The sequence below is a fragment of the Seriola aureovittata genome, chromosome 23, assembly GCF_021018895.1.
Source record: "Seriola aureovittata isolate HTS-2021-v1 ecotype China chromosome 23, ASM2101889v1, whole genome shotgun sequence".
Taxonomy (NCBI): domain Eukaryota; kingdom Metazoa; phylum Chordata; class Actinopteri; order Carangiformes; family Carangidae; genus Seriola; species Seriola aureovittata.
The window spans coordinates 4480382-4502406 of record NC_079386.1 but is presented as its reverse complement, the minus strand read 5'-3'; the positions used below and the strand labels follow the sequence as shown (position 1 = coordinate 4502406).

The 22025-nt window shown below is 39.3% G+C and overlaps 2 protein-coding genes across 3 annotated transcripts in view; both read left to right on the top strand.

The window, feature by feature from the left end:
- The window catches only part of dock11 (dedicator of cytokinesis 11), a 67795-nt gene extending 61527 nt beyond the window's left edge, over positions 1 to 6268 (top strand). For both annotated transcript variants that reach the window (XM_056369198.1, XM_056369199.1), the window contains 3 exons: positions 89 to 189; positions 345 to 483; positions 4746 to 6268. In XM_056369198.1, coding sequence (XP_056225173.1) covers positions 89 to 189; positions 345 to 483; positions 4746 to 4835 — 330 coding nt within the window. In that variant the 3' untranslated portion in view covers positions 4836 to 6268. The remainder of the gene's footprint in view (positions 1 to 88; positions 190 to 344; positions 484 to 4745) is intronic.
- A 1457-nt stretch (positions 6269 to 7725) lies between these two features.
- LOC130164454 (interleukin-13 receptor subunit alpha-1-like) lies at positions 7726 to 20503 on the top strand. The gene is made up of 10 exons (XM_056369200.1): positions 7726 to 8187; positions 9744 to 9892; positions 11284 to 11443; positions 11544 to 11643; positions 13843 to 14018; positions 14194 to 14324; positions 14646 to 14778; positions 16322 to 16421; positions 17802 to 17886; positions 17996 to 20503. The coding sequence occupies exons 1-10, from the start codon at positions 8115 to 8117 to the stop codon at positions 18086 to 18088; spliced, it is 1200 nt and encodes a 399-aa protein (XP_056225175.1). The 5' UTR covers positions 7726 to 8114; the 3' UTR covers positions 18089 to 20503.
- The last annotated feature ends 1522 nt before the right edge of the window (positions 20504 to 22025 follow it).

Here is a 22025-nt window from a genome sequence, read left to right as displayed (position 1 = left end):
TGCTTGAGAGCAATGAGAAATCGAGGATGGTACATGCTTGTTGTTATCTGTTTGAGTGCCTAACATTTTCAGACATGTCTTGCTGCAGGTGAATGCAGGTCCCATGGCCTATGCGAGAGCATTTCTAGATGACAGTAAATCAAACCAGTCTGGTAGTAAGAAAGGGAAAGACCTCAAGGACATTTTCAGGTGCCCTTTTCCCCTTATAAATAAATGATCATTATTTTAATTATTCTTTAATTGTAACAATACAACAACAAAAACAGTTTATAAGTGATCTAATGAAAAAGTAATTTGTTGTTTTATGTAATGAAAGTAAATTAAGTTATTTGTGGTAATTGCAGGCGTTTCGTTGAGGCTTGCAGCATGGCCCTGGATATAAATGAGCGTCTGATTAAAGAGGACCAGTTCGAGTACCACGAGGGCCTGAAGGGCAACTTCAAAGAAATGGTGAAGGAACTGTCAGACATCATCCATGAACAGGTAATCATGTTTGTCTGGTCCCAACCCAGACTTCAATAAAATGAAATATTCTGGAGAGGTGACAATTTTTGAATGTGTTTATACCACACCCTGACCTCATCACAGCCAGACCAACGCCTTTTTTTGTGCTCAGACTTGTTTTGCTCTGATTTGATATACTATGAGTCAGAAATATCAAACATGAGCTTTCTCTCTGTGGCAAATCAGATATCAGTTACACCAGCAGCCAGGCTAGTATAATCTCTCTTTAACACCAAGACCAATGTTACAAACTGTGTTTTCTGTTCATGAGCACAGAGAGATTCATTTGTTTGAGTTTAATATTGCGGTTGAGGCCTTATACCTGTAATTCCTGTCCTATTAAGTTACACATTCAGTTACAACATTCTTTAATGGGCCTGTAAAAAAGAATCAAGAAGCATTAGCTCACGTTAATGAAACCAAGCTCAGACATCACGAGACCATGAAAAGCTTGAGGGGCTCTGTTCACCCAAGGTGCATGCAAATGCACTTTCTCACTTACATGTGGTTGTATGTCGCCCTGCAGACACATTTGAGTTTTCCGTCTTCACCCTAATACAATGGACATGAGAAGAGGTTTGTTAGTGGTGCTCACTGGTTTAAAAAAATGCAACATGAATGTAATTTTTAATCTGGATAATTTCACTGGAGCTACCTGCCACCAAAAGAAATTGTCCCGTGTGTTCTGTTGATTTTCCAATATTGATGAATATTGATTAAACCGAAACTACCTACAGAGTTAGATGCCACTACAGTTAAACGCACAGTATGTAACTTCTCCTTGCAGGGATCTCTCGATCAACCGTTTGGTGACGTTGTGAAGTAGCGTGGGATCATGGGAGTTTTTGTCTTTACCACCTTTGTTGTCAGCTTCTCCCAGTTTGGATTCCTTCAGTTTTAGTCGTTCTGGAGGTTTTTAGTTTAAAACGACCAAGGTGTAAAAATTGGACTTAAAACTAGATAAAAGTCCATTTTGAGCATCTGGCAGACAAACACAACACTGGCACAAGCACATGGGGGATATGATGCCATTGACAGGTGGGCAAATGAAATGGACCATTACCATGATTAAAATCACAGATTTCTCTAGATTGTGAAGTGCTTAAAAAAACTGGGATAATGTAAAAAACACAACTTTAAAAAAAAAAAAAGACATTTTAATGTGGGAAAGTTACATTTTATAACTTTAGGTGCCAAAGCATTACCTCAAGCTGCAGCAAAGTTGAAGTTCATTGCTTTATTTATATGAATAACTTACAATGCAAATGATGAGTGTGGGGTTGATAGAGCAATAAAAGTCACCACGTGTGAGCTACTTTTTTATGGGGTAACATAACTGGCAGTAACCCCACTGGTTGTGTTTATTCACGTGATTTCACAACTTGCCTAATGTCGGGTGCTGTGTAGACGTGGCCGTTAAAAATAGAAGAACTTGCTGATACATCTTGATTCTTTGAACACAGCTCATGAGCAGACTTGAACTGAATCATAATCAGCTGCAGCGGAAGGCTGTACTAATGTAGCGTCATTGAAGGCTGAATTTCCTATCGTACATTTCCTGGAAGAATTATTCCCAGAGCCACAAAAGATGCCTCACACACTCATCTGCCCTTTTTCTTAAAATCTTTGTGAGTAGAATTAAGATGATTCAACCAAGGGTGAGCTGAATTGAACAGTGGATTGTACAGACTGGATGCTCCTCTACAGCACTGAGTGAAGAGCTGTTAGCTGCCAGCTCAGGACCTTTAAGACTGTAGTCTATAATCTTGCTCTCATGTTACAGTCAATTTGTATTCAGGGGAGGGCACTTAGTTTCACTGTTGCTCAATAAGATTGCATAGTATTTTTTTGGTTCTCTTCCCATCAGTGGAATGTGTCATGGTTTAATTGCAGCACAACTATTTAACAACTACAGGTTCTGCTCGTAATGTCAGGTTGGGTTTTGTTGTCTGATTTTTATCAAACTAACTGGTGTGACTCTTTCTCTCCAACAATTGCTGACCTTAAGCTTTAAGGAAAAACAGGTAATGTGATCATTAAAGCCTCAGTTTGTCTTTTTTTTTTTTTTTTTGATGCAAATGAATTAATAAATCTGTGCCTTCTTGTTGTGGTTAAAATGCAAAGATAATTAAAATCTATTCATCTGGATATGAAAAAGAAAACAGCAATCAAAGTGGAGAAGCTTTTGAAATGGGTCGTTATATAATTATAAACAAGTGACAGTAAAAGAGAACTTAAATCTGGGTGGCGCCCCAATGGATCACCTGATAGAGTCATTGCGTATAATAAAAAGGCTAGAGTCCTAACCGCAGCGGCCCAGGTTCAAGTCCAACCCTCAGCCCTTTTTCTGCATGTCATCCCCTCTCTCTAACTTCCTGTCTCTATCTCACTCACTATCAAAATAAAGGCAAAAACATAACTTAAACTTCCTCCTTCCTCCTTCCTCTTCGCGTCACTCTGAGTCATGAAAAGGTTTTTTACCAACTCTGGTGTTGAAAAACAAATGGAATTGAGAGATGATCAACTGATCAAACTTGTTTTACAGACATGCTAGCATCCTGGTCAAGGGATGGAAGCATTTGCATGTACACACAAGTGTAGAGACAAAGCATGCTGGTAGTAGACACACTGCAACCTCGGTTATTCCAAAACAAACCAGGATGCTGGTAAACAAACACGTCCACCCAGGTTTTCTGCCTTCATGTCATGTCGTGTCTGTGGTTTTAGCAGTAAAACCTGTCTGCTCTGGAGCAAAGAAGGAATCTCATTTTTAATCCTGTAGAAATGAAATTAGCAACAGACTGACATGGGGAAGTTGTGACTGGGATGATGGAAAAAAGAAGAAAACTTGAAAAAGCAGAAAGGACACGGCAGTTGAATCATATATTCTTAGATATCCTGAATAAAGTCCCAGATAACATGAAGTCCAGTTTCCACATGATTCTGGTTTTGTATTAGATCTTTCTTTAAAGAGAATCTTCTACTGTTTCTTCCTCAGACATGTTCGGCTGAGGTCTGGTTACTATAGCAGACTTTTGACAGGCTTTGGCAGAGCTCCGTTAAGTGAAGCTCGCATCTATGGGCAAGTTGTAGCAGATTCAACCCCCGACTTATTTATGATTAAGCACGGCATGGGTGAAAGCCTGTTGGCTAGGAACAATGTGATTTCATGTTGTTGCAAATGAAATATCACTTGCATACATCTAGTGTGACAAATAGCAGAGGACCAACTTCTGGTAAATTCTCCTAAGGATGGAAAAGAGAACGAGAGGTCAAAACGCCAAAAAGCAAAAACTTCATTGATGTCATAGTAGTTTTTTGTTTACAATTTTAAGTGGGCAGCCTGTTTGTAATGGATTGTTTTGTTTTTATAATGCCCAATGCTTTTGCTTTTGGTTTGAGATAAGGATAAGATGATGAGTAAAAAATGGAGTAATTGCTCTTTAGATACCTGAATGACAACTAAATGTGTCATTCAGAGGACAGTACAATAACAATTATCATATAATCATCCTGCTCACACAACCTGTTTGAAGACTCACGAGCGTAGCCTAACAGGGTGCGCGAAGTGTGTTGTGTTGATGTCTCGCAAACGAAAACATCAAAATTAATAGAAAATAAAATATACAAATGTCATTCACCTCATTTCACCCTGTAGACGAGTGTCTCGTGTCTCGTGTCTGCAGACGCTTCTTGTTACACGACTCTGCTTCAGCAGCAGCTGTTTGGAATAAATACAACTGTGTAGTAACTGCTTCCATAAACACAAGTAGCAGCAGTGGAAACCTCTTCCCAGACCCCTGATCCGCCGCCCACCTCTCAGATCTGTTCCCGATTCCAACTTCAATGTACAAGAAAGAGCTTGTGCGTACGGACGTGATAGTGAGATCAGAGAGATAGAAGAAAAGATTTTTATTGATAAGAATTTAAAAAAAAAACAGTGGTGCAAGGACAGTGTGACTTTACACACAGCAGCAAGGAATACTGTGTGTGCATGACTTTCATGATCATATTTATGTTTGTCAGGTAATTGTAGACCTGGTTTAATAGCTTTGTTTTATGTATTTCATCGTGGAAACACTTTTTTCCCTTCAGCTTTTATGTGTAGAACCCCATAGTGTGTCACATCCTATCAGCCTGTGTAGTTGTGTGTGTGTGTGTGTGTGTGTGTGTATGACCTTTTTATTTATGTAAGGGCTGACACTCATCCTGTGTGTGTTTTTTTTTTTCTGACTCCCCAGATCTACCAGGAGGATATGATGCGCTCGCTGTTGCAAAACTCGCTGCATGTGTTTCGTGCCATCAGCGGGATGTCCACCGACCTGGGTTGACCCGCCCACATCCAACACCACCCCCCCCACCCCGTCCCATCTTCCTTTATGTATATCCTCTCACCTCCTCCCTTAAGGACCCGGACCAGGATGATGACAGGGCAGCTGCCTGCCCGGTTACGCCTGCCTAAACACACCCCCACTAAAGACGCCATCTGGTCGTGGTACATGGTCCGGGTGAAAGATCGCAGTACAGTTGGATATAATATTCAAACCACAGCAGCAGTATTTTCTAAGAATGTATCCCGGCAACACAGACTAAACGTCAGCATGTCAGGTTGACATGTTATGCTGAGTCACGCTAGGTTGCATTGCACTTTTTTTCTGCCTCGGCGACAACCTGCAGGATTGGCTGTCATTTCGTTAGAGAGAGATACTGTACTAAAGCATTGTGTTTTTTTTTCTTTCTGTCCTCTCTCTCTCTCTCTGCAATGTTTCCCTTCAGATCAATGCAGGACACAACACTTTTAGAAGATGATAGCATCTTTCCACAGTGTTTGTGCGCCTCTGGCAGGATGATCAATAACCCCACCTTGACCGGTTCTGTAGCAGACTTCCAAACCGAAAGCACTGAGGTACTCTGTTAAGCTAAGGGTTGGTGTTTATTGGCTTAGCAACACATTCCAGCCAGGTTTACAGATTGCCATAAACAGATAAATCTTGTCTAAAGAGCAGCAGCTTATAGTGAGCACTGGGCCAAAGTTACTACCCTGTTTCTTTAATGTAAAAGCCTCAGTCTGTTCCAAAGTTAAAGAAGAGAAAAAAAAGACAGACCTCAGGGTTGTATTGAAGCTATATGATAAAGCTGCTCTTAAGAGGTTTGCGACTTAAAAGCAGCTCAATTAAATTGTACATGTAAAAAAATGTTATCGGTATGACAACAGTGAGTTGTAGATTTGTAATGAATAAGTCAAACCAGAAAAGATTATCATACAAAATTCTATCAGAGCTTTGCAACAATCATTGACACAGTTTCCTCTGTGGCCAGGACAGGACACACTGATCGCAGCGGTGTGATAGTATTTTCTTCAACAACGATTAAGTGACGAGTTCCTCTCATCTGGGTTTTAGATCCAGTGCCTTTGTGCTCTGCCTTCTGAAAAGACTCTCAATGAATAAGAACCACCACATGCTGGTTATTCACAGTATTTCACAAGTGCTACACTGAAATTAGCAGATAGATGAATAATATTTAAGCAGATGTACATAATTTGTTCTGATGCTGTAAATTGAATTCTGTACCCATGTATGTTTGTACGTACTGTATGTATGTATTTATATTTGTAACGTTTTGGACTCGTGTTCAGTCCAAAATCTGTCCAGCAGAGAGGTTTTTTTTTTTTTTGCCATTTTTACTGCGTTGTATACTTAAGTGCTGCTGCCTGTCAAACTTACTTTGTAAAGCCTTTTTCCAATAAAACCTGGAAAAGCTATTGAGCTCGAGGACAGTAAATGACAAAAAAGTTTAATAGCTGTTCTGGAGCTTTCAGAAGGTCTTCCTCTCCACAGGCGGCCGAGTTGTCATGGACTTCACCACTGAAAGCTCCAGTACAGCCACTAAAATTAACTAGGTGGTTTGGTTAAAAAGCCTCTCAAACACACACACACACACACACACACACACACACACACATACAAACACACACACACACACATGCATATACACACCTCACACAAAAAATTCATTGTTGCCATACCCGTAACATTTTGGAACCGGGTTAAATCAGTCACTGAATCAACTCCACGTGATCCTAAAGTTGTGGGATGAGGTTGACGTCATTTCTCTGTCTGTCATTCAGGTTTCTGGGAAAACTCATTTTTTTCTTTAAAGGGTTGCCTTTGTGTGCGGGGGCAGTGACATGGCAAAAGAGGAACAGAAATTATATATGAAACCTAGTAGAAATTGGAATATCTTCTAGCCCATACAAATAAGTATGTTTATGTATGTATGCTTAAATTGTAGACATAAGTATGTTTACATCCCAGAGCTTGTCAGTAAATGTTTATATTATATACAGTAGAGTCCAAAAGTCTGAGACCACTTTACTAGAATGGGAAGATAGATATGTTAAAAATGAATGAGAAAAATGAATAAGAAAAATATAAATTGGCAGCCAAATATATTTCATTTGTGAGGCCTCATACCATTTTTAGACTTTTTTTTTTTTTTTTTTTTAATTCAGTCCATCAAATGACTAATTTTATACTAACTTACTGCACCCTAGGAGATTTCAATTATATGGAATTAAAGGGTCCAACCTACACAGTTATGTGCCTGAATACTTTTGGGCATATAGTTTGTGCTTCTTCTGAGAGGTGTTGGGTGTTACCCAAATAGTAAAACATACTGATGCCCCAAGTCTGGCCCATTTTACTGTACTCCCATATCTGGGTTGTTACCTGAAATTGACTGACAGCCAGAATTGGTCCAGATAGTAGCATTTTACAATCATGCTGTATACGGGCCAGATTTGGGCCATGGAACTGGGCGTATACTGGGCAGAAAACAAAGATGTTGCTCAAGTATGGGCCGGATTTATTTCTCTATCTGTCTAACTGGATCAAGCTTGTCATTCATCCTTACTCTTAACTTCAAAAATGAAGCTGTGCTAAAGATGCAGTTTCTCATGGCTTTGTCTTCCTGGCCTTGATCCATCAGTTTGTCTCTCTATCGTTTGTTGCTGCACAAAGCCATTACCATACAGATAATCAGCTTAATGATTCACAGACTCATTTAGTTCCTGATGACTTCCTGGAGGAATGGATGGATCTCTTGGTGGTTTGTGATATCGCACTTAACATCGCACGCATGCGTGATCTGCGTTCATGAAGAGAGGCTGTTTACTTTGACTTCTTAATTCTTACTCTCACTGGTCGTACCCTGCTGATGAGACGCTGTTTGAGATGAGCTTAGGTAGTTTTTTCATTCCCACTGACTCACTCTCATTCCCGCGCTGTCATCAACAGCTTCCCTCCCACTGCTTATATCGGCCCCGCCCCTCTGTTCCCGGTAGACTGCACACACCGCCGTCGCACCGACTTTAAGGAGGTGCGCTTGTTGGCTGTTTACCTTTCACTTAACCGTTTGCCCCCTGCTCATATTTCTTCTTCTTCTTCTTCTTCTTCTTCTTTCTATCGTCAACACTCGCTCCTCGGTGTTTATCTGCTGTATGTCTCTATATAGTCACTTTAACTGACTTTATTTACTGGGGGAACCGGAGGATCGCGGGAGTTGACCCGCTTCCAGATGGAATAATTGCTCAGGCGCTCGAGGACAACATGACTTTCACTGGGGAGTTCTTTGCCATCTTGTCATGCACCGCCATGATAATGCTGCTCCACTGTAATGCAGGTAAAGACCCAACTTCTTCATTGTTATCACTGATCTCTCATGACAACTGATTGTTACCTTATGTGAGATTCAGAGACAACAAGGTTAACATGAAATACTTTCAACCTTTTCTTTAGAATGATGGATTGATTAGGCCTATTGATTATTTATTTCAGGCACTTTGGGTTAGAGATGAAAACATCTTAGTTTAATAATGCGCTATGATTTTTCAATCTTTCTTCTATTATTATTACTATTATCTATATTTATTATTCTATTCTTCTTCTTCTTACTATTACAATTATTATAATTATAATTATAATATTAATTATAATAATAATAATTATTATTATCATTCTAATAAGGGCATCCTTATTTTAACCCCAACCTTAAGGAGGGCTTCTCACAGAAAGGGTCCTGTATTTACCTTTGTACGTTTTAGATTTTGACACTGATAAATCAGAGTAATGCCAGGACATTTTTCCGCTTATAGGTTATGTCGAAGAAAAAAAGTTGTATCACCACTACAAATATTATTCAAAAGCTCTTTCCAGGTTCCCTAAAGTGTTTTCTGTCGAGTTTGTATTAAAAAATAATGATCTTTTTCTCCTCGCTAACGACATTTTACAAACTGCGATCGGCCCCTCGCTTTGATTTTGATGTGGCACCTCTATTTCGCCATTACGGTGCAGGCGCTGAGCGCAACCTGAAGTTTCCGACCACGGCGCTGTATATGGAGCTAAAACCAGAGTGAGTTACTGTTGTGAAAAAGGTGTTTCACAAAGTGTTGTCGCGAAACTTCCGTGTGGTTCTCAGATTTTTTTTCTAGGGATATAAAATCATTTTTAGCTGTAAATCCACAATTTATAGATAGTTCTATACAGTGAAGGCACCAAATACAATGAAATACACACATGTATCTAGAGTAAACATTTCTATCATTACAGTGAGTCTACATTATTCACTGGATTCACTGTATTTGAGAAATATCAAGATATATGTAAAAAAAAAAAAAACACAAACCAAAAAAGTCTTTCATCATATTTGAAGTCTCATTTAAAGTTTTCCTGTATGTTGTTGTTCCTGTCTATGCAGTTCTTCTCTCTATCCATGACGTCATTTTACTGTAAGCTGCCTTACTGGCCCTTTTATCACAAGGGCTCAAATATGAGTAACATTTGTAAGTTCAAAAGCTCATTGAGTTTACATGTGATTTTGCCTGAGTTTTCTCATTACTGGTACAGTGAGATGACGTCATCTTTAATGTGGACATAGAGGATTACGTTCTTAGAGGAATGTAATAGGAATCTATTTTTGGGACTTACGGTAAAGCGGCCAAGGAAAGGTCTTTATGAGCCTTTCATTCCTCTTTGGTTACTAATCAACTACCGTGATTGTGGAATAGACAAGCAACAAAAACATTTTAAACAGCGGTTATACACCCACCTTGTCCGCGCTGTGCTGTTGCGAGTTTGTTGCCTCTGAACAAACCCCCGGAACTAACGGGAGCCCACCGTGGTATCGTTAGTTCTGTAAAGGAGAGGTTCATTTCTCCTTTTTAATTTCTTATCCTACAGATCCCCTTCCTCCGCCTACAGATCTGTCATACGAGTGGCTCGACCCGTTTACTGTGAACGTGTCCTGGTTATGGCAGAGGCCCAGCAATCTGCCAAAGGACTGTGAAATCATGTATGATTTTGAGCCGAACGCCAAGCCTGATAACCGGGTAAGACTGGGTCTCTTGGGTACGTTTGGGAGGTCCCGGGGTCCCCTTGCAGGCTCTTCTTCACTGTTAGATTGATGTAGGCGATTAGCTGCAGATCACATGCATTGTGCTAAATAACATTACTGCCAACCAGTAAAATACATTTTTCTTCCGATTGATTCCAGGCAACTCGCTGGTTTCACTTAGAGGGACACGCCACCGACTTTACACATCAAATTTGATTTACTTCATTATGACTACCACTCAAAACAGTTGTGCATTGCCCTGTAAGGCTTTGGAGGCTTTTGTCTTGGCTGACAAATTGTTTACACGTAGCCTGTGTTACAAACCAGTGTTTGTGACACAGATGAGTGCATTTACCAGAGAGGGAGGTTTCAAAGGAAGAGTGCAGTCAAGTTGCATTATGCGAAGTGTTGGGTCCAGGGTTTCTGGGACCAATTACACTATTGTGTTCTGTTTCACGAGTCCTTCATTTTTGTGGAACTGCAATGAATGAATGAATTTACAATCAGTGTAATATTATGTCTGATATTCTTCAGTAGAGATCAGAGATACACTTTCAAATGCAGCAGGACTCTCTGACAGCACTGCTTCCTTCCCACTGCTGTCAGGCTTTACAGTCAACACTGCCCCCAAGACCATTCAAATCCACACATGTACAATATCAACGCATACGAAACAGTGCAATATCAATATTTCCTTTGTGCAATAATGTGATTTCAACTGTTCAATCTGTTTATTTGTTTATCTTACTTGTTTTATATTAATCTTGCTTATTATGTTGTTACCTCTGTTTACTTATTTCTTATTCTAATGATGCTCTTCCAAGTGCCATCAGGATTATCCTATTTTATCAAATTACCACCGTAATTTATGTTGTCTCAATATGAAGCCCAGAGGACACAAAAATATATAATTATATATATATATATATATATATATACACTGTTGCCCATAAAGTTGGAATAATTTTGTTTTCAGTTTAATTGTGGTTTCATTTTCATTGTGATATGTTTGGAAGAGATTGACTACTAAAGCTTTGAGAAGATATACACTTTATCCGTCAAGAATAAATCACATTGTCACAATCATTTCATGGAAAGAGGCAAAAAATATTTTATTCCAACTTTATGAGCAACAGTGTAAATATATATATATATATATATATATATATATAATTGGAAAGATGGCAGTTGTGTAATGGGGAAAGCATCCATTTCAAACAAATCGGAAGCCTGTCATGCTGAAAAGAGCTACTTGGTGCAGCATTTGTAAATTTCTGGCTTAAATCATTTTTAACAGTGGATCTCCAGCCTGTGGTGCTTGGAGGAAGAAGACCTGTTTCAGTAAATGTCGTTAAAGCCCATCTTGTTTTCTCCATGTTGTTTTAGAAGCGCATAGAATCAAGAAATGTCAGTTGGATTTGTCTCACAGGAGTAACAGGTTCTCAGAGCTGCACGTTCACCATTTATACCGTCGGCATTAAAGAGTCATGTCTGGATTGGAAAAGCACATCTGAGAACATAACCATCAAAAGCCCAAAGCCACAAGGTAAGAAAGCTGAAATGACAAGGATAAAATTATTTATTTATGATGATTAAGAGAGCAGACTTGAATCTTAGGTGACACCTTTTCTTTTGGTCCTGTACAGCTAAAGTGGTGGAGGACTTCAAATGTGTCCTTGACCCCATGGGAATGAACTGCTCCTGGATCCCAGTATATCCGGCTTACAATCTGACGCTCTCCTACAAGTGAGAATTATACACTATGTCTCCAAATTTCTGCATTAAACTTTTAATGATGATGGGATATTATCATCCAAAGCTTATTAGCACGTGGGATTTAGCATAAAGTTGCTTATTATGAAGGCCTCACAGTACAAAAAAACATTCATTTTGGCATAACACACGCCATGTTGACCTGCGTAGCCCCTGTAGTTTCTCTTAAGGGAAGAGAAAGATATCTAATTTCTTTGTTTGCTGCATTTAGCTCTTCAGCAAACACAAATGAAATCAGGAAGTTAGTTCTAGAATATATTCCGAATAAATACAACATCCTCTTTTCTTACTGCTCTGCCTGGAGTCTGTGTCGGCCCCATACAGCCTGAAAGCCATCGATAATGGAGCTGTTGTTGTTGTTGTTGTTGTTGTTGTTGTTGTTGTTGTTGTTGTCTCAGTAAAGCACATAATTCCGCTTTCCCGATATGCTGGCTGGGTCTTAGTCAGCCTACTGAGCGCATCCATTGTGTTCGCTAAGGACCTCACATTTCCCACAACAACAGAGGGATGAAAGGCTTTATCCTTCCTCCTCCTACATATCTACATCAAAGTGCCCATGTGGCCATCAGCTGTGCAGGGTGAAAACATGTGGATGGAGTTTCCCCTCTTCATTCAGGGCTGCCAAAAACACTAAATCCCATTCTCTGAACCAAAGGCTGAGTGGCGTGAACCCATTTATTCAATCAATCACAAGTTTGGCACAAACATAAACAATTTTCTCCTCATTAGACACAATTTGTTTATTTCATTTAATCATTTTGCATAATCTCCAAACACATTTTCACTCAGTAAAACACACTGTTTGCGGTGGTGCATAATGGTAGCAGAAGTTAAACACAACTTGATCATGGCTCTAAATTGTTCACACTTGTTGCTACTGATACCAATATAAACCAGGTCAGAGTGCACAGGCTGATGAAGGTTGAACGAAACAATGGAGGACAATAATCTGAGAGGTTGGGGAGGAAGAGGAGGAGGAAGACTGAGACAGAGACCAAGAACTGTAATGTTTAGATTCGAGCAACCGTAATAGACAAGGCTCCTGTTCGTGGAATAACAATGACGGAAGCAGGTCAACCCTCTGTCTCTCTCTCTCTCCATAATCAGGAGGTTGAGAGAAGAGAATGTGTGTTGTCATCGAAGGTTTGCTGTACATACCTACAGTAGAGACCCTATACCAGGGAAAACCTCCATTGGCCTGTGGTGACGTAAATGCGGAGCCCCAACAGGAGTTTCCCCTCGTTACCTGGCTAGGGGGAATATAGTCTGTATGTTTTTCTGAATTGCGAAATCCCTAAATTCCATTCTCTGAACCAAATCCTCAGTGATCGGAAACCCATTCACTGAATCATCGCTCTTTTGGTAAAACCATAAACAGTAGTGTAGCTGTTACAAGTTGCAGATCGCATCTCACAAATATTTTTTACCTCTTTCCATGAAATGATTGTCACAATGTGATTTATTCTTGACGGATAAAGTGTATATCTTCTCAAAACTTTAGTAGTCAATCTCTTCCAAACATATCACAATGAAAATGAAACCACAATTAAACTGAAAACAAAATTATTCCAACTTTATGGGCAACAGTGTATATATGTATGTGTATATATATATATTTGCTGATACTACTAATACTAGGCTGAATGAATCACTTCTTGAGTGTGATTTAGCAGTTATATTTACAGTGTGATGTATTTTTCATTTGTCTTTGTCCTTTTTGCCATTTGTCACACTCAGGTTTTCCTGTTTATAAGAGCTGAATCCAGACATTTATTACTTTATTGCTTACAGTTCTTAAAGTAGGTTATACTGTAACTGTTACTGAGTTGTGAATATTTATTCAGAAAACATAAAACATCTTTACTTTATTACAAAGAGTAAACATTTCTGGAGCTACATGCTCTGAGTCAGCGGTTTGGTGAATGTAGTTTGAAAACTGTGTTTTGTGTGTTTACAGTTTTGAGAAACGCATTGAAGGTTTTAAAAAAAAATGTGATTGAGTGATTGTGAAAAAAAATTGTGAGCTGTGAGGGCACCTGGTGACGACTGGAGGAATTGTAGCATCCATAGTCACTACTAGAACAGAGAGGACTGTGTTGTTTTTATTTTGGTGAAATACATACCGGCTATAACCTTCCCTGTGTCTGACTTCTCCCCATTTTGTCATTGCAGGACTTATGGAGTTACTGAGGCAGTTACAAACTCAAAAGACTGTCATCAATATTACAGCAGTGGAAGAAGGAATGGCTGTTACCTGGAGCTTTCTGATGAACAACTGTTTAAAACCTACATTCTTGTGGACAATGACATTGGAAGGAGCACATTTGAAGCCCTCAACACTTCAATTGGTTGGTGTTGTCTCTAATAAGTAATTATTGATGTCATTACATATTGTGAAATCAAATATAAAACGTGCTGTTAAAAATAATTTTATTACCAGTGACTGAATCTTGTTTTTAGTCTTTTGCAGTAAGTAAAATGTTAGATTTTATTTTATTTTTTGTCCTTTTACAATCCTTTCAGTAATACCTTCACCACAGCTGAACATCACACAAGACAAGTATCTTCTCAACCTGAGCTGGGAAACTCCAAAGGTCGGGGATTTGGATTGTTGGATATATGTATTTAACTACACAGAATGCAACAAGCCCATGGTAAGTTGTCAATTTTTTACTTTTTATCCTAAAATTTTAAAAGTTATTCCTCTTTTCTGTAACTAGGTTTTACATTTGCTACGCCAACATATGTTGATGAAATGTGTATTTTAAGCAATACAAATGTGTTGGATTTTTATAAATTTCTGTTTAAATTATTTCATAATAAATAATGATTTTTGATTTTTATTATTAATAATTAAGAATGATTTAATTATTTAAATTCAGATGACTATATATTTTTATTTCATCAAGGGTACATAGTTTCTCTATGACTGACAAATTGCAACACTGTGGTTCTGTGTGCTTTTTGTTTTTTAGAAAAGCCAGAAGACGACCACGAACACTTACAGTATACCCTACGATGAAAACTGCCTCTATGAGATCCAATCCAGAGTCGAGACAAAAACTTGCCTACCAATAAGGAGCGACTTGAGTGAAGTTGTAACTTATGGTAACTCTCCAACCAAATTTACTTACTAGGATTTCTTTATATTTATTAATACATCAGAACAAGATTTTTTTTTAAGTGACATTGTTTTGCATTGTGTTTTTATATCTTATTTAAATACGGTGGTTCGAGCCAATTGAACAACTACATAATTCTTTAAATCTCATGAAACATGCACTGAAAAAAGTGGAATGATTTTGCCCAGCAGAACAGCAAACTGTACAATAAACTAGAATATACAGTGGCTGAAAAAGAAAGTGAGCCCGTTGAAATGATCTCCCTTTATGGATACATTCGTTTTAAAGGAGCTAATTGTAAGTTTTGCTCTTGCTACATTGCTAATGTTAGCACAGCTGTTTACTTACCTTACATAGTCTAGAAGAAATGTTGCGAGATCAGCATCAAACCTCATTCCTTTACTCACAAAGAGCTGGTGTCCAGTGGTGGAAAGCAACCTGCTTGTTTAGTTTCTATTTCCATCACTTCTTTTCTTCTGCTGAAGTCGCTTTCCGATACCGAGTCACTATAGCATCTAGGCTGCTCAAAGGACGTATATAACCTCTTGCATTGTAAACACAACAATGACAAAACATCTACTGATATAAACAAAAAAAGGATCTCAGAAGACTTACTTAGAATTGAGATACTAATCAGTCCACAGTCAGACAAACTGTCTATAAATGGAAAAGATCAGCTAAACAGCTGTCCACCAGCTGAAGCTCAGTAGAGGTTGATGTAGCAGGACAATGACCCGAAACACTGATGTAAATCTACTACAGAATGACTTCAGACAAAGAAAATGTTCCTTTTGGAGTGGCCCAGACTTTAACCCAACAGAGATGCTGTGGAATGACCTGAAGAGGGTCGGCCAAAGCAGACATCTTAAGATTATGTCTGAGCTGAAGCCGCTCTGTAAGAAGAATGGTCTGAAAATTCCTTCTGAACATTATGTAGATCTGATCTGCAGCAAGGGAAAGCCTGTTCGACGTTACTGCTGCCAAATTGCTGTGCTGAGTACGAACACAAAAGATTACAACTGCTGTTGAATCAGTGTAGAGTTCAGTCATGGATAAAAGGACATTTTATCAGACACCAGCAGAAAATGCGTCTTGCACTGCTTTTCCCACGAGACGGTCGTGTTTGTAATAACCTGTCTCTGGATGTGTTCTGCAGAGGTAATCATCAGCCAATGAAGAAATTCACTCACTAATATTAATATAATGTTAACATCAATTTACATGTTGTAAATCTTTCCCAGATTTACACTGGGAAAGGGGAGAAAAAAAATTAAAAACACTAATTGATGAGAAAAAAAATGACATGCTGAAAGACTGCAACTATTGCGGTGGGAGTTTCTCCACTTCCTTGCATGTTGCAACGATTTCCTATCAAGTATCACATCAGAATTGATTTGAGCAATCACAATGATGCTGCAGGATCTAGTGAGTGGGTTTGGGTGTGGGATTTTAGTTTCTGTGATCAAATTTCTGACTTGAGGGAGAGAGTGTGGAAAAGCTGACTAATGCTTCTCCGATGTTCTTCACAGGTACTAACCGGCCTCGTGATGGGACGCTGACCGTGGTTGCCATTGTCATCCCCATCATCCTGTGCGTCTGCGTCATCCTGTCCTGCTACTGCTTCAGGAAGTATGTTTGCGAAACAGAGCGCTCGGCTTACGTCGTAGAGTTTCACCTATCTGCCCGCAAAGTCTCACGGTGTCCAAATTGCTTTATGCTAAATTTTGTGGAACAGCATTTGAGATGTGCAACAACAAAAACAAGTAACCGAGGTTATTGCAACATCTGAACCTAGTTCACACCAAACAACAAGCAGATGCTAATGCTTGTGGGTAACATTAGCCAAACTCCAAAGAGAAAAATGGCCATAACCTGCTGCAAATACACAAACACTGAATCCTAAAAGTCATAGGAAGTTGCCTTTACTTTTAACCTGACTTTTTTTGTTTTATTTAATTTATTTATTTGGCCACGACCAAAGTAGCAAATGGTCTTCCTGGGAAAATTACATCATAGTGCAAAAACAGTGTAAATTAAAATTAAAAGACAAAAAAGGAAACAAGAGAATAACAACAAATATAAACAACAGTAATACTACTAATAATGATTATGAGAACAGTGACTAGTTCCACGCTTTATATAAAGTAAAAGTAGAACATTTGATACAGCTCAAAAAACAATAACACCACTGAAAACAGCATATATAGTGACTGAAGAATAAAATAAGGTAAAAAAAAATTAAAAAACAAAAACAAATTCCTCATTCATGATCATATTCAGATATTATGTAGTGAAACGTGTCCTGTTTGTAAAGGGCCAATAGATATTTCTTTTAACTCTTCTTTTACTTGTTAAATGTTGAAATATCTGATGGCAAACCATTCCATGTTTTCATTCCTCTGTACATAACAGTATCTGCCTCGCATTAGTTTTAGAGACAGGAAGTAAAAAACAACCTCTTGATGCTTCATATTAAAGTTGTGGCCTTACTACAATATAAAAATAGATTTTATATACAATATAATATAAAAATACAATACAATATCAAAAGAGATTTTATATTGTAGTAACATATATTGTAGTAACAATTTAAAAATGTTTAGCTCTTCAAGTTCAACGGAACTTTATTGTGAAATGATTCGGCCGCCCCACCAGCAGGCACAAGTAGGCAGGTAGGTGTTTCAAATAGAACTGCAATAAAAAGAAGAGTTATAAGAAAGGAATGTGCATCTGAAACTACTTCCAATTGTGTTTTCAAATTAAGATTCAAGTTTCACACCTGTGGTCGGCTTCCAAGCGAGTTGTGAGGGGGGGGGGGGGGGGGGGGGGGGGTTTCCAATTCACTGGAGGCCATCCCAGAGATCCATGTCCCGGTCTGAACTCTTGCTGTCAGTGAAATGTCTGGACGCATTAAAAAAACATCTGTCTGCATAATTATTGTATTTTGGTGGTTCCTCTTGCTGTCTGTCACTGACATGCTTGTTGTGTTGTGTTGTGTTGTGTTCGTAGGCACAGTAACATCCTCTGCCCCATCATACCAGATCCTTCAGCAATATTCAAGGAAATGATGATGAACGGAAACAAAGACCATAAGGTGTGTTTTTAAGAGGGGAAAAAAAATGCAGATGTGTATGATCTACTCGCCTACCCTCTCTGTGTCCATAAACACTCATTACACTGTTCTTTTTTTGTTTTGTTTTCAGACAGGGAGTCTTTACACGCCGGTGCCAGAGCCCGTTGAACCGTGTAAAATTACGATTGCAGCGGAAACCAGCGTCCTCCAGCAAAACTCCTGACATGTACATGTACACAGCAAAAAGCCTGCAGTCCAACTGGACAGCCGCTCCGGGCGAATTCTTATGGAACATTTACAGGCTGAAAACCTTTGTTTCACTGACCTCCTCCGTTTGAAAGCATCTGCTGCACATCTGACAGGAAGTGCGGTTCGTGTGTTCTGTTGTGCCAGTTTTCTATCGCCATGTGAGGACTTCATCTACTAGAGGGCAGCAAAAGCAAGGTTTTCGGCAGCTATTACAGTTCGTTTTTTTCCTTACAGTTGCCTAAGCACCATTTTGAAAACAGTTTTTTTCAAAACACTTAACATAGTTCATAAAACCAAACATCCAAAGTGCAAAACTCCTCATATATCCAAGTAAAATGAAGCACTGCATTCAGAACTGAATAAACAAAAACAAAATTTCAAACACTTCTTTCATATTACTACTCAATTATTGTTGTTCATTTGGTCAGTCAATCAATCAATCAAAAGAAAAAACCTTTATCAAACACGACGAACAGAAAAAAAATTTGAGGGGAAAATATACAGAAATTTTTTTTAAAAAGACAAAAAAAAAAGATAGAAAATATTTTGGCTGCATCTCGCCACCTCACTGGGTCTGGCCACAGCGCCTCATCAATATCGGCGAGGGAAGAATCATATCCAGTCCTGGACAGCACCCGCATCAATATCATCACATGACTCTTCCACTGCCTGTTGAAGAGCCACATGGACATAGGGCTGACAGTCATACACCTTCCTCCACCGTGCAGAGAAGAACTCAACTGCACTGAGAAATGGAGAGTAAGGTGGAAGGTACTGAACAAGAAACTGTGGCTGGTCAGCAAAACCTCTTTCGGATCAGGGCTGAACGATGGATTGTTGATTGTTGATTGGTCCGTCCAAAAAAATGTGAGGATGCGGTCTGTGTTGTATCGACCAAGGTTGGCATGGCAACGGAGGACAACGCCATCTACGTTGCGAACGATGCGACCGAGAAGCAATGGACGCAGTACGACTGGTGGAATCCCCGAGCTGCGCAGAGTGAACGGTGTTCTGGTTACGTACCTGGGCTCAAGCCTAAATGTGTGGACGACAGAGGTAACAGTAACTAACGTAGCCCCGGACTTCATCTGAAAGCTGGGCCCTTTTTTTGTCCTCGTCCTCTCCCTCCAGCTCCTCCTCCATCTCTCACTCTCACCCTCCCTCCACTTCTTCCTCTCACTGCTGCTCCCATTGTTGTTGTAAAAATTTACCTTTTTTTTTTTTTTTATCATGCTAATATCCTGATAGATGAGTCAACAATGAAGCAGTTAGGTGTTTGGCCGGGTGGCATGTGTATCGGCCAGCCGGTCCGCAGATGTGGCATTTTTTCCAAATGGCAAACAAATGACTTCACGTTGGATTCCTGTGTTTCACATAGAGAACTGTGTGCAGTGAATTCCAAAAAGCGCCATGTTGAATTGCAATTTGGGTGCAGAGGTGAAAATGCGTTGAGAGTCTTGAAAGATGGGAGCTGAAGTTTTGCTCTGTGAGTGTCAGTTCCAATCATTAAGCTTTATGTCTCATTTTTGTGTGTTAGCAACTGAATAAACAAAACTGTAAGTTACTCTCTAAGGATGGTCCAGGGACACGCTGTGATGACTGAGTGGGCTACTTCAAGGGGATTTACTGTCCTACCAGTAAGTGGAGCTGTTGTATGCCTGGATATCCGGTGTACAGATACAAGACCTGGCAAAGGAATTACAAGAAAATGCCCACATGACTGCCATCAAGGCAGCCACACAATAGGCAGGAAGCAATAGCCTATGTGGTGGGAAAGTACTGCCTTCTTTCTACTGAGGGTGATCCCAAGACTATACTGTACTGTAACCGCCCCCATATGAGGAAGAAAGCTTGTTGTCTTGGCATGGATCCAAACACTGTCTTATATGGAACTGAGGAAAGCGAGTGCATGGCAAGTAGCACGGACCAGTGCTACTGTCGGTGCTGAGGGAAAAAAAAAACAAAAAAAGGAAAAGAGACTTCACCTCGCCAGTGAAATTCAATTGAGAGGTGTGGCTACGGTGGAATTCTGAATATCTAATCTTGAGAAAAATCTTAGCATCCTCATTTTTACTTTATCATCTCCAGCAACTCATTATTATCAAAAGGAATTACACTTTGTCATCAGTCAGGAAATGAACCTGACCTGCATGAACTTTGCTGGCAAAACGCTGATATTTCTGACGTCAGCGTCTAGATACCAAATGTCCTGTATATTTAGGATGCTAATAACAACTTTTTCTTACAAGAATTAATGTGACTTGTCTCTTGTCTCACCTGTATTGTTAAGAAGCGTTTTCGACCTTTGTACACAACCTTTTGGACAGAAAAACAAAGATACATAGAATTGTGAAAGCATCTGAGCATACATTAAACTTATTACAACATGGCTGTTAGGTCTGTTGATTTTGTGTGATCTTCTGTCTGCCTTCTCATTCACCACACACCCAAATACAAAATGCCATTTCATCTTTCATAATGCACTGTTACTTCCTTAAAGGTGCTATATGAAAGATTGTGAAGCATTTAATCGCTTTTTTTTATCGCCAATATATGTGAACAGATTGTTATGTAACTTAAAACTTAAGACTTTCTCATCTGCCTATAACAGTATGTGGGCTGATTTCTATGTAAACACTATAAGGCTGGGATATATGACTTTATATCAATATCTATACTACTTTGGTTCCTCTCAGTCTCTCTTTTTTTGAGCCATTCGTTCTTTATATTTGGCAATGTGATTCTGTTTAAAATGATTAATCCCATATGTCGTATTCACCACTGTCACGTAGAGTCGTGACAAATAAAACCCGATCAGAAGGCGAGGCTGGTGTCGGTGCGTCACTGTCTGTTCCTGCGTGTCTGGACTCGGGACGTAAGTCTGAGGCTCAGTGTTTGCGCTCTTGTCATGCATATCATCAGCTTTGCTTTGAGTGAACGCTGACTAACATCAGTTGGATGGGGTTAGGGGGCATGTGACTGATCATAACATAGTATTTTTTTTAAAGGGGACAAGTACATGAACGCAGCATTGGGGAAAGTATCAACCGAGGACTTAAGTTTCTTAATGTCAGTTAATTTCCCAGCCCCAGGCAACACTAGCTAATGTTAGCTTAGAGATGGAGTAGAACGAAGAACCAACTCCCAGCAAAAAACAAAACATCAGTTCTTTAGAACCTGTTATTTACTAGATTTTTTGTGTGTGTATTATCTGTTGTTACTTTAGCGTTATCATTGTCTCAACCCTCTGCCAGACCTATAACATTACATGACAATATAAAAGGTCAGTTCTTTTATGCTCAAACATTAACATCAGCTCTCAGTAATGAAGTGTGCCGACACATTTATAATAAAATAAATGCGACACCCCCCCCCCCGCTGATGTCTCTGCTTAATGTTTGCTCCATTGCCATCGCTGGCGTTCCTCCAGTGGTTTATTTATTAGGGAGTATTTTCTCAGTGAAAGTTTGCAGAGGAATGTGGAATATTCAGTGACTGTTGTCCTGCAGATTGGCTTTTTTAAATGTTTGGATGCTATTGAGATTTGGATGGCGGACAGCTGCCTTTAGCTAAACGTTAATAAGACAGATGCTCTACCAAAAATCTATTTCCAAACATCAAGAGTTTATGTAGCAGCTCTTGTTTATTATTATTATTATTTAGGGAATTTTGGAAAGTTAAAATCTGGGATGACCAAGGCTGAGATGGAGATTATATTTCTTCTCATTAATCTCAGCCTTTCACTATAAGAGATAACACATGACAGCAGTTTTGTCCTGTCTCCTGGCTTCCAATCAAATTCTGCATCCATTTTAAAATACTGCTGCTAACCTTTAGAGCCATGTATGGGGAAACAGCCCTAGCATATTGCTGACCTCCTTCTCCCTTATACAGCCAGTTGGACTCTTAAA

What these genes read in the sequence shown, in the direction of transcription:
- LOC130164454 (XM_056369200.1), top strand. Translation starts at nt 8,115, where the DNA reads ATGACTTTCACTGGGGAGTTCTTTGCCATCTTGTCATGCACCGCCATG. An exon ending in ACGCCAAGCCTGATAACCGG is followed by an intron (nt 9,893 to 11,283) that starts GTAAGACTGGGT and finishes ATGTTGTTTTAG; the next exon opens with AAGCGCATAGAATCAAGAAA. An exon ending in GAGTGAAGTTGTAACTTATG is followed by an intron (nt 14,779 to 16,321) that starts GTAACTCTCCAA and finishes TGTTCTTCACAG; the next exon opens with GTACTAACCGGCCTCGTGAT.